The 15,486-nt window shown below is 38.4% G+C and overlaps 3 protein-coding genes across 3 annotated transcripts; 2 read left to right on the top strand and 1 right to left on the bottom strand.

The window, feature by feature from the left end:
* Positions 1 to 1,917: 1,917 nt before the first annotated feature.
* On the bottom strand, positions 1,918 to 2,277 carry LOC110887957 (velvet complex subunit 2-like). The gene has a single exon (XM_022135510.1). The coding sequence runs from the start codon at positions 2,275 to 2,277 to the stop codon at positions 1,918 to 1,920; it is 360 nt and encodes a 119-aa protein (XP_021991202.1).
* A 1,608-nt stretch (positions 2,278 to 3,885) lies between these two features.
* On the top strand, positions 3,886 to 5,190 carry LOC110887958 (G-type lectin S-receptor-like serine/threonine-protein kinase At4g27290). Its single transcript, XM_022135511.2, has one exon. It carries the CDS (start codon positions 3,886 to 3,888, stop codon positions 5,188 to 5,190), a length of 1,305 nt encoding a protein of 434 aa, XP_021991203.2.
* Positions 5,191 to 5,310: 120 nt separating this feature from the next.
* LOC110889904 (G-type lectin S-receptor-like serine/threonine-protein kinase SD1-1) lies at positions 5,311 to 6,918 on the top strand. Its single transcript, XM_035979667.1, has 6 exons — positions 5,311 to 5,396; positions 5,503 to 5,657; positions 5,748 to 5,958; positions 6,048 to 6,285; positions 6,364 to 6,514; positions 6,587 to 6,918. Exons 1-6 carry the CDS (start codon positions 5,342 to 5,344, stop codon positions 6,872 to 6,874), a joined length of 1,098 nt encoding a protein of 365 aa, XP_035835560.1. The 5' UTR covers positions 5,311 to 5,341; the 3' UTR covers positions 6,875 to 6,918.
* The last annotated feature ends 8,568 nt before the right edge of the window (positions 6,919 to 15,486 follow it).

The following is a 15,486-nucleotide window of genomic DNA, read 5'->3' on the forward strand; positions in this document are numbered from 1 at the left end:
CAAGTCATGTCAAACTTTGTCTTTGATACATGAGTGATTATGGAACAACTTGGGTTGTCCAAACATACAATCCTCACATGATTTGATGATTTCTCTTAGTTAGTGTGTATATTTCTTATTCTTTATTGTATGTTCATGACCCTCCTTGGTTGTTTTTTTTACATCAAGTGTAGTGGTGAACACATAGAGGTGCCTAAATGGAAGACTTGATCTTCCTACCTCCTACATGACTTCTATGACATTTAGAGGTACCAAAATGAAGATTTTAATCTTCTACCTCATGCTTGAACTATTGGACATATATTATATAACCTAAATATATTATTCGAATAATCGAATCTTTGATGATGAACTAGTGTTCATATGTCGGGGTACTAGATTACATCATCCTAGACTATGATAACTTGTCACGATTCTAATGGAACCTTGTTCCATGAAAACATCTAAACTCCTTCGAGTTTCCTAGTGTCAAGAACAAGCATCATATGTACTAAATGATTATTTTCCATGTTATTCTCATATCTTATTTTTACGTTGTTTTAAACACCAAATCTCGACTCTAAACATACTTGAACTTTAACCCTTATACATTCGGACTCTAAATCTCTACTCGTCAACAATTGGATAATCGGAAAACATATGCAAACTTTGTGAGTATACTCGTATTCCCCCTTTTTACTTTTATCACTTTTGGGGTGTAACATGTTTACCTATTGAAACTTACACATGAACTTTTGTCTAAACACATGAACATTCCTATAACATGCTTGTATATGTGATGGCTTGATACTTTAAATTTGGGTGATTCTTATGTGTTGAATTTATCATTAACTTCGTATGAGCCAAACCGTGACATATGTAGCGCTATAGGATTAACGACCCGCCCTTTATCATCGGTAATGTCGTGAGCATATTGCGTTTCCTTGGTTTGATATGTTAGACACATGCCATGTTTAAATGTTTATCTTGAATCACATGCTTGCTATGAGGAATTGTTCAAACTTATCTTTTGCTATGTACGTATCAAACTTGTATACTCGCCTTTGCTTTTGCATTGAACTTTATTTTAAACATGTTACAGGTTGATGAGGACGATGCTAAGAAAAGAAGTAGCGTTGATGCCTAGATACACATATAGACGTTAGGGTTTAATATGTTGTATCAAATTTTGTTATGTTATCATGTTGTTATGTTAAACTTGTTGTATTTGAATTTCTTGTAATGTTGACTATTTGAAGTTATGAAATGAAATGAAATTTGGAATTTCTAAATATTGTCACAAATAGCGTTATGATGTCTCTAGCAATCTTCACACTTCGTCTCATCCCGATGTTTCCGCCATTGGTTGGGGTGTGACACAAAGCCCCAGACAAAACCCTCACTCCAGACCTGGGCATCAACAATTCAAAATACAAACGAAGTTTAAAGGAAATTCGTGCTAAGCTTGGAAAATAGATGACGAAAACTAATGGAGTACTGGGTTAGCTGGGGCAACGACAAGTTGCCCCACCTCCCTTTAAGGCACACCCCACTCAATCCATTGCTGGCTTTCGAAACATAAACAAAATAAGGGTCTATTTGGTATGGGGTAATGGAATGGACGGGGGAATGGAATGGACGTGGTAATGGAATGGATGTGGTAATGGAATTGATCGTTACCATTCCATGTCTTGTTTGGTTACCATGTGAGAATGGAAGGAACCATTACTTTTTGTTGTTTGGTATGCGAGAAAAGACGTAGGAATAAAATCGGATGGCGGTGGTCAATGATGGGCGATGATGGTGGGTGGTGATAGGTGGCAGTTGTAGCGGCGACAGTGGTGGTGGGTGGGTGGAGACGACAGCGAGTGGAGACGACGACGGGTGGTGACAGCGGTGGTGGTGGTGGGTGACGGCGAAGGTGGGTGGCGGCGGTGGTCAGAGGTGGTAGCGGTGGCGACGGTGGTGGCAGGTGGTAGCGTGGTGGCGGTGGGTGGTGGTGGTTGATAGCGATGGCGGAGGTGAGTCGAGACGGTGGCGGTGAACGGAGGTGGCAGCGGCGATGGTGGTGACGATGATCGAAGGTGGGTGGTGGTGGTGATCGGAGGTGGCAACGTCGGTGGCGGGGATGGAGGTGGGTGGCAGCAGCGACGGTGGCGGTGGCGGCGGCGGCGAAGGTGGGTGACGGCGGGTGTGGCAACGGTAATGGGTTGTGGTGTTGTTAATGAAGGGTGAAAAGGGAATGAAATGGAAAAAACAGGGGGAGGGATGGAATGATTTTGAGGGAATGTAATGCATTTTGGAATGGACGATTCCATTCAATCGACCAATCACACACTCTTTTCTTCATTCCCTCTTAGTGGTCCATTTCATTTCAGCTCTCATTCCTATATACCAAACACTATCCAACTCCTAATCGATTTTCGGTGTTCCAGATCCGACATCTACTTCTTTCACTTCTAAAACCCCAACGGAAACTATTTGACACAACTGATTAACTGATATTCAGCCTTAAAACAAATGGTTTTCTTCTAGACATTTCGGGGCTGTTTGGCTAACCTTATTGGAATGACTTATTTACTTATTTGCTTATTTGAAAAGCAAATAAGTCATAATGGAATGACTTATTTACTTATTCCTCTCACATAATAAGAGCTTGTGTAGTGGGGCGTCATATGCCATCATAAAGCCCCTATAAAGCTCCAAACACCACTACAGGGGGCTTTATGAGATAAAAGATGGTGGGTGGCGCTATATATATAGCGCTTGATGGGGGGGAGGATTTCAAAAATGGACCAATGAAAAAAAGCAAGTGTTTTTTAATTAATTAATAAAATTTAAAATTAATAATTAGGTAATGATAGGTAGGGGCTTTATGACTACGGGCTCTAGTGATATAACGCCCCATAAAGCCCCTGTGTGACGTGGCACGACACGTGTCGCATAACGCCCCACAAAGGGCTTTATGACTACAAATGGCCTAAGCTAACCCAAACACCTTTTAACTTTTCAAAAAGTAAATAATTCTAAGCTTAGCCAAACAGCCCCTTCATCGAACACCTGTCGTGCAACCTCCAATAACTAGTTTCTCAATGAATTTTAAACCAATGAGAAGTGTAGTGTTGTGTAGAAGAAACAAGTGAAGGCGGAGTAAGAAGCAGAGAGTGATTTAAAGAATTACGATGGTGGAAAATTAGGAAATGGAATCGAAAAATCTGAAAGGGAATGAGAGGAAGGAAACGTGGAAGAACATATATCGATAATAAAACATCAAAAACAAACCGTTGAATCAACAGATGGAAGAAGATAAACCCTAATGGTATGTTGATGAAAAAACTTACGATTGATTGTCGTGAGTTGATGCAATTGATCAGATATGTTGATGAACTCCAATCAAAACCGAAAACGGCAACACTCAGCAATTTTCGGCTTTGATTGATCAGGTTCTTGTGTTACTATTATCAGGTTCTTGTCTTTATTAGGTTGTGTTACTATTTCTGATTAGTTTCGCAATTTGAAGGTTGAATTTGGAGTAGTGTTGCTGAATGATGTCCGAGCTCCATCAAAAAAAAGTGGCCGGAGAAGATGACCGGAGAGAGGCTGACCGGGGTTGGGGAAGGGCTGGCTAGGGTAATTAATCTCTTTTTTTTTTTTTTTTTTTTCTGTTTCCAACTAACAGTAAAATGATCATTTTAAAAATATGAATTTTTCTATCGTTTTAACAGAAAATTCAATCAAAGCAAAGTCAATATGTTAATTCAAAGTCAACAATGACTAGTCTATCATCATAATTGCTCGCAACTTTCAAAGGTGTTGACCCAAAGATGAGTCAAATTTGCTATATATCAAAACCATCATTCAAATATTTCAGATCTCACACCCACACCCACACTCACATCCACATCAATGGAATTTAGTTTCATGATAATACTATTCTCATGTGTCTTATTCTTGCTTCTGTCATCTTGTGCAACACTAGACACCATCTCTACAAAGCAAGTGTTCAGAGATGGAGACACAATAGTTTCAGATGATAATATGTTTGAACTTGGCTTCTTTAGCCCCGGAAAATCCATGAATCGGTACCTAGGGATCTGGTACAAGAAGATATCGATGGGTACAGTCGTATGGGTTGCTAACAGGGAGACACCAATCACAGATGACTCAGGCAGGCTCAAACTTAGCAGACAAGGAGACCTACTAATTCTGGGTGCTGACAATACAGTGATCTGGTCATCGAATTCAACAGTATCCGCGATGAGCAATAATCCTGTGGTGGTGGTGCAGCTTCTGGATACTGGAAATCTTGTTGTATGGGATAGAAGCACCAAGAACGAAAATGTAATCTGGCAAAGTTTTGATTATCCAGGTAACACATTATTACCAGGAATGAAATATGGAAAAGATTTAGTAACAGGAAGAGAGCGGGTTATAATACCATGGAAGAGTGCAGATGATCCTTCACCAGGTGAATATTTACATTGGCTAGACACAAATGGATATCCACAAATGTTTGTCAGACAAGGTTCGGTTATACGATGGAGATATGGACCATGGAATGGTCGTAACTTTCAAGATTTGCGCATGAAAAACCCAAATCCTATTTACTCGGTTCATTTTGTTTCTAACGAAAAGGAAATATATTTCAAATATGAGATTAAGTCTTCGGTTGTTCAAAGGATCCTTGTGTTGCCAGATGACACAACTGTGCATTTGCGTTGGATGGATCAAATCCAAGACTGGGTTGTGCATTCTGTTAGAGCAGTAACAGAGATTTGTGGTGGTTATGGACTTTGTGGGCCATACGGAAGCTGCAACGGTAATAGGTACCCCCCTTGTACTTGTATGGCAGGTTTTAAGCCTCAGGTCCCAGATGAATGGGATAGAGGAAATGGGTCTAGTGGGTGTGAACGTAAACGGGCTTTAGATTGTGGAAGTGGGTCTGGCTTTAAAAGAATTTCAGGAGTTATATTTCCAGACACACGCCGTTCATGGTATAATCAAAGCATGACGCTTGAAGAATGTGAGATGGCTTGCAGTTTGAACTGCAATTGTACGGCTTTTGCAAATTCAGATATCAGAAATGGCGGAAGCGGATGTTTGCTTTGGTTTGATGAGCTTCTTGATACCACAGAGAGTGATGAAAAGCAGGATCTTTACATAAAATTGGCTGCCACTGAGTTAGCTGCAGGTACACATTTATGGTTTTAACATAATTTTGAGTTGTTATAAACTTAATACACTTGTAACATTATTGTTAATCATTCGTGTAGGAAACAAAGATTTCCCGTCTAGCTTAAACAAGAAGAAAAGAGTATTTACAGTGGTACTTTTAACTACTTCTGTTGTGCTACTTTTATTTATGGTGGCATATGCTTGTATAAAGAAACGAAAAAGGCTTCATATAAAAGAAAGAGGTAACTTAAGTAGCTTTTTATGCTTCTATAATTGAAATCATCCTTACACTTCGGAAACTTATATAATTTTTGGCTCGTTTGTGTAATCGCACATGTTATTATGTAGAAGATAGGTATGCCCTTGATAAAAAGGATAACAGTGTGCGGATGGAAGATATTGACGAGCTACCTTTACTTGGTCTAAATAAAATAGTCAAGGCTACAGATAACTTTAACATCAACAAAAAGATTGGAGAAGGTGGATTTGGTCCAGTTTACAAGGTAACTTATTGATACCTTAATATAGAATGGAATGCGTGCTTGTACCATTAATCAAATGGTTAATATAAAACTGTAACCTTATTATTTTAGGGTGTGTTGGAAGACGGACGAGAGGTAGCTGTGAAGAGGCTCTCAGAAACATCCCAGCAAGGGATTGAAGAATTCAAGAATGAAATCATTTGTATTGCCAAACTTCAGCATCGCAATCTTGTGAAGCTTCTTGGATACTGCAATCACAGAAATGAACTGATTTTAGTTTATGAATACATGACAAACAAAAGCTTAGACTTATATCTATTTGGTTCGTTTCCCTCTCTATGATTTCACATAGTACGTTGTTTTCATATTGTTCTATAAATTAGTGTTATCTAAGTTATTCACTTTTCTCAGATGAAACCAGGAGCTCGATGCTTGACTGGCCACAACGATTTAATATTATACAAGGGATGGCTCGAGGTATTCTATATCTACATCAAGATTCCCGCCTTCAAATCATCCACAGAGATCTTAAGGCAGGTAATATTCTTTTGGATGGAGACATGAACCCCAAAATCTCCGACTTCGGCCTTGCTAGAAAGTTTGTAGGATCCGATACTGCCACTAAGACAAAAAAAGTAGTGGGAACATAGTAAGAATCTTAAACAATAACTTTTTTATTGAATTTTCTTGGCTACTATTTCTCCCTAATGCTTAAGTTCATTTGCAGTGGTTATATTTCTCCAGAATACGCTATACATGGAAGATTTTCTATAAAGTCTGATGTATATAGTTTTGGAGTTTTGGTTTTGGAGATCGTGAGTGGTAAGAAAAACAGAGAATTCTGTCATGATGATCGCAATGACAACCTTCTTGGACATGTATGTTAAACTCATTAATGTTTTTCATTGAACAATGTCATTTTGGTAACTTATATGTTTGATCTGATTCAGGCATGGAGACTTTATAAACAAGGCAGATCCATTGAACTTATGTGTGCAACTTTACATACCTCTTGCGTCATCCCGGAAGTACTAAGATCAATACATGTTGGATTATTATGTGTGCAAAACCATGCAAAAGATAGGCCAACCATGTTAACAGTGGTTTTAATGCTGGTCAGTGAGAGTGTGTTGCCTCAACCTAAACAACCAGCTTTTTACTCTGAGGAGACCAGTAGTGAACTTGAGTCTGTTTCATCAGTTGATGGTTCCCTGATAACACATTTATACGCCCGATAGCAAACAAGTGATGCTATCAGATGTACATGAAACTATAACATATTCCAGGCACTTGTTGTAGTGGATAGTTTTATCTACTTGTTTATTATTATAACTATTTATTAATAGTTTCACATATTATTATATTGGTTAAATGGAAAGGGTGAAGGTGGGGTGATTATGGAATATCTGAAAAAAAAAGTTAGGCCATGTGGTTTTATACCCCTTCACGTCATCTTTCACATGTATTTCTGTTGGCTGTAACATGGGGTCCACAACCACGCATGTGACGACTACACAGCCTTAAATGAAGGGATGGTGAGTCTCTGATTTTTTTAATAATATATTTAATATCTTTTTTAATCTAACTAGTGCTTTAGATTTCGCGCGTTGCGTGTTAGGTGTTTTTGTTTTTTAAATCTGATCAATTTCAACTTCATTGAGGGTGGATGTACACGCTTCATGATAAACGCCCTTACTATATTCCATACTGCTCTGCAATCAACACTCCCAAACCTGGAAATGTTAACCAGAACTTCAATGGTAAAGCCAGTCAGCGAAAACACTAAGAGATAAGGGTGTTTCCAACGTTTAGATGCCAGAAGACCTTGACGTGAGTAGACCTTATAAGAGAAGATCCACCGCGTAACCTGTACGAACACAACAAATTGACTCGCAGTTCCGAAAACAGGAAAGTGGAAACTCCAGAAGAGAAGAGAGAGTTCGGAGAAAGTTTTTTACACTAAACGGAAATCCAGGCATTTACTACATATTAGATTTGTTTACATACTACACAAAACGGTAAACGGCCTACATATCAGACTTGTTTACATACTAAGGGTTTTTATGCAAAATTGAAAACGGTTCATGTGCTTTGTTCGACCCCCCATGCTTTCATCGGTGACTTAGTGCTTCAGTTGGTTGTGTCATCACCTCGTGCTTTCTTCAGCGGCATAGCTTCAGGACCTGTAGTTAAGAAAATGCGTATAGACCCTGCACAAGATAATGACAAATTATCAGTTTATATAGCGATATTCTTAAATATTAATGCATTTATTTAGCTATGACAGTTAAAGAAGGAACTAAAAAGTATATGAAGAAAAATAAAATAAAATTAAAGAAACTATATATAAAATACCCGTACCGAAAATCGCCAAATATCGGCACCGGCACCTGTACCGAACCGAAAACACCAGTTCTGTAAACGTAAGGGTTGGATTACTTTTGTATATATGTCAATGTCAATTTTTATTTATTTTTTCTCTAATGTTTCGTTTTTTTAATGTTTGTTTAGCAAGTCCTGTACTTTACTCATTGTATGAACCAGTTTTGGATTTTGTAAACAATTTTCAACAATTAACTGTATTTCGATTACAGCTTTGTACGATTAGGATTTTGCATGCCGTTGGGCATCTCCAATTATACTCTGTACCATCATCACCAGTTCAACACCTCCACATGATCATAAACACACAGTTTACAATGCATGAACACAATAATATGAAGTGCAAAATATGTCACATGCCATGAGCAAAACTATAATTGGCAAAACGGCTGGGTAACGGGTAGTTTAAGAAGTGGTCATTTTTAGGTTGGGTCAGAACATGTTTTACAAAAAACGGGTACGGTCCAAACAGGTCTTTATAGAGTTGGTCAATTTGGTTTGGGTTTGAATAGGTAGGTCTTTATAAAGTTGGTCAATTTGGTTCGGGTTTGAATAGGTTTTGACCTCTTCAGTGAATTAAAGGAGTCCATGTTAGCTTTTCTTAGATTATTCATCAGCATCATCCATTGAATCACACCACAATTGATTGTCAAGACAAAACAACTAAATAATTAGTCTTTCATTGACAAAAAAAATCTAAATAATATGACTCAGTTGTACCAAGACCCCAGGGGCGGAACTACAGGGGGTCACGAGGGTCCGTCGACCCTCCGGCCACCCCCGGCTTCCTAATAAGGAGATCGACAATCCAGTGAAATTTTGTAGTTAAGATTTTAACTCAATGCTACTGTAACCGATTTGTAGCAGAAGATAAAGATAAAAATGTGGTCCTTCTAATAGTTTTAATTGGTATGTGCGGCATTTGCAGTCTTGGAAATGGAGTTTTGGTGGTGATTAAAGAAGATGATGGGTAAATAGTAAAAGTCTAAGAGCATTCTCATCCAAACCATTAAAATAAAATATGTGACGGGTAGTTTTTATATTATAAAGAGTATAAAAAATGGTTGTGAGTGGAGGAGAGAGAAAATGTTACTGTTCATCTGTATATTTGGGGGGACACTGTTCACCCAGTATAATTTTTTAATATATATTGAAAGTGGTTGTGAGTGAAGGAGAGAGAAAAATGTAATGATAATATTATTTAATTGAAAAGGAGAGAGAAAAAGTATTTGTTTTTAGTAAAAATATATTGATATAGGAGTTGATTTTTAGTGAAATGTATGTATAATTTGATGGATTGGATGAGAATGCTCTAAAAGATGATGGGTATTTTAGGTATTTACTAGTATAAAGTGTGGTTAAAAGCAATTTGTAGTAAGCATCGGAATTCAGATGTCGTCAGATGGTTAAAATTATTAGGGTATACGGGGTGTAAGCGGGGAATGCAATCGGTGACCCCATTCACCTAAAGGGAACACCGCCGCCATCCCTTAGGTGAGTGGGTGAGAGGAGTGAAATGGGTGGGGGTTCACCGAAGAGAGGGGGAGGAGAGAGAGAGAGGAGAGAGGGAGCTGCCATCCAATCAATGATTTTCTTTTTTTTTTTTTTTTTTTTAAAAAAAAACCAATTCACCTAAGAGGGGAGTGGCGCCATCAAATTGGGGTGTTAGGGGAGTTTAAGAGGGGAGTTGACGTGGCACACGGGGATTGGTTTGGCGTAAGAGAGGGGACTCACCTATTAGGTGAGCACCCCCTTCACCCTTATTCTTTTAACATATAAACCGGAAATGGTTGGTGATAATATTTTAAAATTATTATTTTAATAACTACAGATTGTAGTTTTTATGCATTTAAACTTTATTAGTTTATTAAAATTTCAAAAAATTGTCTAGATTTTAACTTTATTACTTTACATTAGTAAAAAAATATATATATATATTATAATATATATACATTGACCCCCCAATAAAAAGTTTCTGGTTCCGCTGCAAGACCCTAAGATATAAGATGATCTCCGAACATGCATGATTATCCATACATGTTAGTAACATGGTCCGGAATTGACCAGGTACATAAGATGGTCTGGGCATACAATCTATAGATGCATGAGAGTCCGTATATGACCTCATCATAAAGAACACAAATCTTACTATCAAAAGGTGTATTGTAAATTAAACTTATAACTTAAATGATATAAATACATAACAATGAACATTCAGCTATAAAAAATGGATGCAGCCGACAGTTTAAGCAATATGTTTCTTTCTTTAATTTGATTACCTTTTTTATTTTCTCGACACAGAATAATAGTTTAATACTCTTGGTATCTTAGAAAAGTTCAACAAAAAATTAGGCCTGGTATTTTTAAATGGGTGAGAGTATTGACGCACCCCTACTTTTTGAGTGCACACCCTTTCAGAGGTGGCATATAGGGCAATAAGGGGAGTATATAGTGTGAAAGCAATTAATGTACCAAAAAAAGGGTTTGATAAGCCTCTCATTGCCCTATGAGAGGCATATAAGGTTGTGGTAGTTGAAGCATTAAACCCTATACGCCTCTCATTGAGCAATGAGAGGCTTATCGACACGACTTTTGATGAATTTAAGGTATAATTACTGACATGAAAGGAGTTCAGTCTGAAAAAGCGTGAAAGTGACCCATATGACCCTTATCGACCTATACGACCCTTATCGACCAAAAATGTTTATTTACCCAAAACATACGGGATTTTTTGTTCCAATTTTTTTCAAACTCGCAAAATTCCGACTGAACTCCTAAAGATTCTTAACTAAAAAATTTGGTTGAGACCGTGAAGCATAAAGATGTCGTTTTGGGGCATTGGTAATATTTTTGGCGAAGATTCGAACCAGTCGTACGTCTCCGAAAGCGTTTGGTTATCCGGCGTTGATCGAGGTGAGGAGGAGGTTGTGTCCGTGCCTCGTTGTGATGACGGGGGTGTGCAACCCACGTTACCTGACTTGAACCAGGTGTTTGTAGATGAGGGGGAACCATCTTACATTGCCCAAAGTTATCTGCGACACGAATACGAGACTTACCATTCGTATACGGAAAACAAACACAAGTTAGAGTATGAGGAAGGTGCTAAGGAGTATGAGAAAAATGATAACGAAGTCGAAGAAGGTGCTAACGACTTTGAGGAAAATGATAACGAAGTCGAGGAATGTGCTAAGGACTTAGAGGAAAATGATAACAAAATCGAGGAAGGTGTAATGCACTTTGAGGAGGATGTTGATGACGACGAACCTGCTAACGAGGAAGGTGTTCACGACGACGAGCGTGCTAACGAGGAACCTGCTAACGAGGAAGGTGCTAATGACGAGAAAAAAACAAAAAAGGTATGACATAACCGTCAATTACATGTTATTCGTGTTACATAATGTTGATATAATTTTAGAGTGGATAAAATGATTTTGTATACGTGTTATTCGTATGTATATAATTTTTATTAGGTAGGAGAAATCTAGAAAATGTTTAACCCGAACCCGACCCGAAATTGTGTCATACATGTTAACCCGATTTCGTTATCATTTTGGTGAAATATTATATATGTTTTGGTGAAATATTATATATGTTCTGGTGAAATATTTTGTTAAAAATAGATTACTTAGGCTTGTAAATGAACCAAACGAACACGAACGAGGCATGTATACTGATTAAAAATAGAAAATGTATGACACGAAATTTCATACAAACCCTAAAATGTGTCATACATATTAACCAGAACCCGATGTTGAACCCGAGTTTTTTTTATTGTTTTTTCAACAAATTAATATATTAATTTCATTTATGTGGATTTCTAATGAACCTTTTTTTTAGGTATTTGGGTCACTTGAAGAATTGGGTATACAAAAGAGAAGTTGCGAAAGGTTACGTCATTGTCACCCAACGAACGAGGAAAAAAGGCGAAGGTGCGTCAGCAAGGACAGTGAAGATATGGTTGCAATGCGATCGTGGCGGCGAACCCAAAAGTAAAGCATCCGTTCGGCGTTCCGGTAGCAAAAAGGTTGGCTGTCCTTTTAGTCTGATAGGGAAACTAGACTCAAGTAGTGGTAGTTGGAGCCTTGTGGAGAAGAAAAACGTTCACAACCATGAGCCTGCTGAATATCTCGAGGGCCACGCGTTTGCTAGAAGGCTGACCCCGGACGAAGAATCACTGGTGGAGAGACTTTATCTACAAAACATGGAGCCTACAAATATACATTTAACCATAAGAAATCAGTACCCAGATAGCGTGTGCATTCTACAAGATGTACAAAACGTGATTAAAAAGATTAAACAAAAAATGTACGGCGATCGAACTCCAATGCAGATATTGGAGAGCATGTTGCAAGAAGAAAGGTACGTTTATTTCACCAGAGTGAATCCCTCCACAAACGCGGTCGAGGAGGTTTTTTTCGTTCATCCGGACTCGTACAACATGTGGCGTGCATTCCCACATGTGTTGATGATTGATGCTACTTACAAGATGAATGAGTATAAGCTTCCGTTTATTCAAGTTGTGGGTGTGATATCGACACACAAGTCTTTTTGTGTGGCTCATGCGTTTCTCTCTAAAGAAAAAAAAAAGATAACTTCTTATGGGTCCTGGAGAAGCTCAAAGAATTGTTGGTAGATTGCATGGAGCCACGTGTAATTGTTACAGATAGGGATCAAGCTTTGATGAATGCTTGCGATAAAGTATTCCCAAAAGCTTCCAAATTGCTATGTAGGTGGCACACTCACAGAATATTCTAAAACACTGTCGGGCAAAATTTACGGATGAAGACTTGAAAATATTCAAGCTTTCTTGGTCTCGACTGTGTAATTCTCCCATTCCTACGATATACAATTATAACTTTCAGCGGCTTTTCACGCGACTGGTTAATGACGGACGATCAGATACATATTATATTAGTTTACATACATTCATCCATACATATATACATACAAACATTACAACTCATTGTATTCAATTTTTTTCAGATGTTCTGGATTATTTGTATGATGTGTGGCTGAAAGATTATAAAGAAAAGTTCGTTTCAGCTTGGACTACACACAGTCCCCAATTTTGGTCAACATACAACCAACAGAGTTGAAAGCCAGCATTCTAAGTTTAAGAGATACATTAAAGGGCCAAACAACTCGCTCCATAGACTTGTGTGTCTTGTTGGCAAAGTTGTAGAGTCACAAAAGATACAAATAAAAGTTAGTTTTGAGGAAAGCAGGTCCGTGCAAATGGGGGACCACAGATTTCCATTTTTTGACAACCTACGCGGTAATGTTTCCCAAAAATCCTTAGAGTTATTGGTTGTCGAGAGGAAGAAGCTAAATGTGTTGAGGGCAGGAGGGGGGACTTGTGGCCACCAGCTTTCTACGGGTTGTGGGTTGCCATGTGCTTGTCAGATGGAGTGGTGGGAAAATACAGGTAACATAACAACTATAACATATGCTTCGATCCATAGAATATAATCATCATTATACTTTATGTTTTAACAATGATTCTTGAAAAACAGGTTGCAAAATTCCACTTGCCGCGATAGATAAATTCTGGACAAAACTTGATTTTTCGACAGAAGAACTTAATCAAGACGAGTGTAATATTCAGGCGGAAATGGATAAACTCACACAGCAACTACATACGCAGCCACCTCTAGTGTTAAATAGTATGTTGTCGAAGATGAAAGCGGTGTTGAATCCAAGTATGACTGACCATCAACCGCCTGAGGTACAACAAGATACGCGGGGCCGCCCAACTACGAAAGCAAAACAACAAAAGAATGAAGACCTTGCGAGACGTAAAGATAAACAACCCGAATCACAGAGGAACGACTACACTCAAAAGCCAAATGTGCGACGTAGTCGTTCAAAGAAAAACAAAGAAGAAAAAAATACACTTCCGATTATAGAAAAGACTTTCCACTGTTGGCCGGGCACAGGTACATACGTATATACATACATATATATATTTAGAATTCTTTTTCAATTTTTTTATTTTTTAATATTTTTTAGTTTTTTTATTTTTTTGCCAATTATAGGTACAAAAACGTGATCGAGCGTTTTAAGGATTGGCTTCCATCTAGCTATCGGAGATACATAACACATATCGAAGATGCCTAGCCGGACGGTAACTGTGGGTTTCGATCCATAGCTATGGGTTTGGGGTATGACCAGAAAGAGTGGAAGTGGGTCCGCCAAGAGCTACTCGACAAGATGTTCATTAACAAAAAGTGTTGGGGCCATATACTCAAATCATTGGACAAGGGATGTTACGAAAATGTGTATCGATCGATAAATTGGTTAAATGTTGAACCTGCACCTATGGCATGTTGGATGTGGTTGCCCTACACAGGGTTGTTGGTGGCTCAAAAATTTGGGGTGATTGTTCAACATTTAAGCAACGATGTTTGTCAAACTTACTTCCCGATGTTCGATGGACCGCAGGTTTACCCGAACCATTCCATTTTAACGATTGCTTATGTTGAAGATAGCCATTTCATCATGGTTAAGTTAGCGGATGATAGCCCGATGCCAGTACCAAATGGACTTTGGAATATATACCGAAGTATGGAAGCTATGGAATGGGAGACAATGTACATGTCTCGTATTGCACAGGGTAGGGCGTTACTACGTAGTAATAGAACTCGACAAAAAGAAGTTATTGACTTGTGTTAGGTGTAGTATTCGTGAAACATAGTGTACGCAACAATTTTTTTTTTATAAATTTTTTTTAAATTGTTGCTAATTAAGGGTTTTATTGTTATTATTATTATTATTATTATTATTATTATTATTATTATTATTATTGTTTATTTTTTATTATTGTTATAATTAATATAAATAAATGAATAATAAAAAATGTCAAATAAAAAGGGAGGGGTCCTTCTGTATCAGACCGGCCTCCCCCGGGATTCGAACTCGCACAACTCGCACAGAACACACAAGCCTTAACCAGTTTATCCTCCTGTACAGGAGCTGATAAATTGGTTATAGTATACCCTTTATACACTTCAAACGCGCGTATGGTGAGCACGGATCCTGACAACTTTTCAGCCCATATGCCTTGTATAGCCCGATGAGACCCATATCCACCTACCTTTTCTGAAAAGTTGACAGGACATTTATGACACCCCACTTGCATATGCCTCTCATCGACCCATACGGGTCTCATTGAAGTTCAGTTTCACTTCCTTTTATGGTTATTTTTTGAACGAGTTCTGGACCACACGATGACAATCCGGAAGGGGACCACACGCGTCTCTCGCATAGTTTTTGCTCTCGTATCGGTCTATATGGTCGGAATATTCAAGGTTTGTTTACCCTTGTTCTTTTGTGGTTTTATTTTGGCGGTTTGTGGTGGTGGTGGTGGTGGGTCGGCTGGGTTGTTGTTGTTGGTGGTGGTGGTGGTGGGTAGGCTGTGGTGGTGGTAGTGGTGGTGGTGGCTGTGGTGGTGGTGGTGGTGGTGGTTGTG

Source organism: Helianthus annuus, chromosome 11 (genome assembly GCF_002127325.2).
Source record: "Helianthus annuus cultivar XRQ/B chromosome 11, HanXRQr2.0-SUNRISE, whole genome shotgun sequence".
Classification (NCBI taxonomy): domain Eukaryota; kingdom Viridiplantae; phylum Streptophyta; class Magnoliopsida; order Asterales; family Asteraceae; genus Helianthus; species Helianthus annuus.

What these genes read in the sequence shown, in the direction of transcription:
- LOC110887958 (XM_022135511.2), top strand. Translation starts at nt 3,886, where the DNA reads ATGGAATTTAGTTTCATGATAATACTATTCTCATGTGTCTTATTCTTG.
- LOC110887957 (XM_022135510.1), bottom strand. Translation starts at nt 2,277, where the DNA reads ATGCATTACATTCCCTCAAAATCATTCCATCCCTCCCCCTGTTTTTTC.
- LOC110889904 (XM_035979667.1), top strand. Translation starts at nt 5,342, where the DNA reads ATGGTGGCATATGCTTGTATAAAGAAACGAAAAAGGCTTCATATAAAA. An exon ending in GCTTCATATAAAAGAAAGAG is followed by an intron (nt 5,397 to 5,502) that starts GTAACTTAAGTA and finishes GTTATTATGTAG; the next exon opens with AAGATAGGTATGCCCTTGAT. An exon ending in AAAAAAGTAGTGGGAACATA is followed by an intron (nt 6,286 to 6,363) that starts GTAAGAATCTTA and finishes GTTCATTTGCAG; the next exon opens with TGGTTATATTTCTCCAGAAT.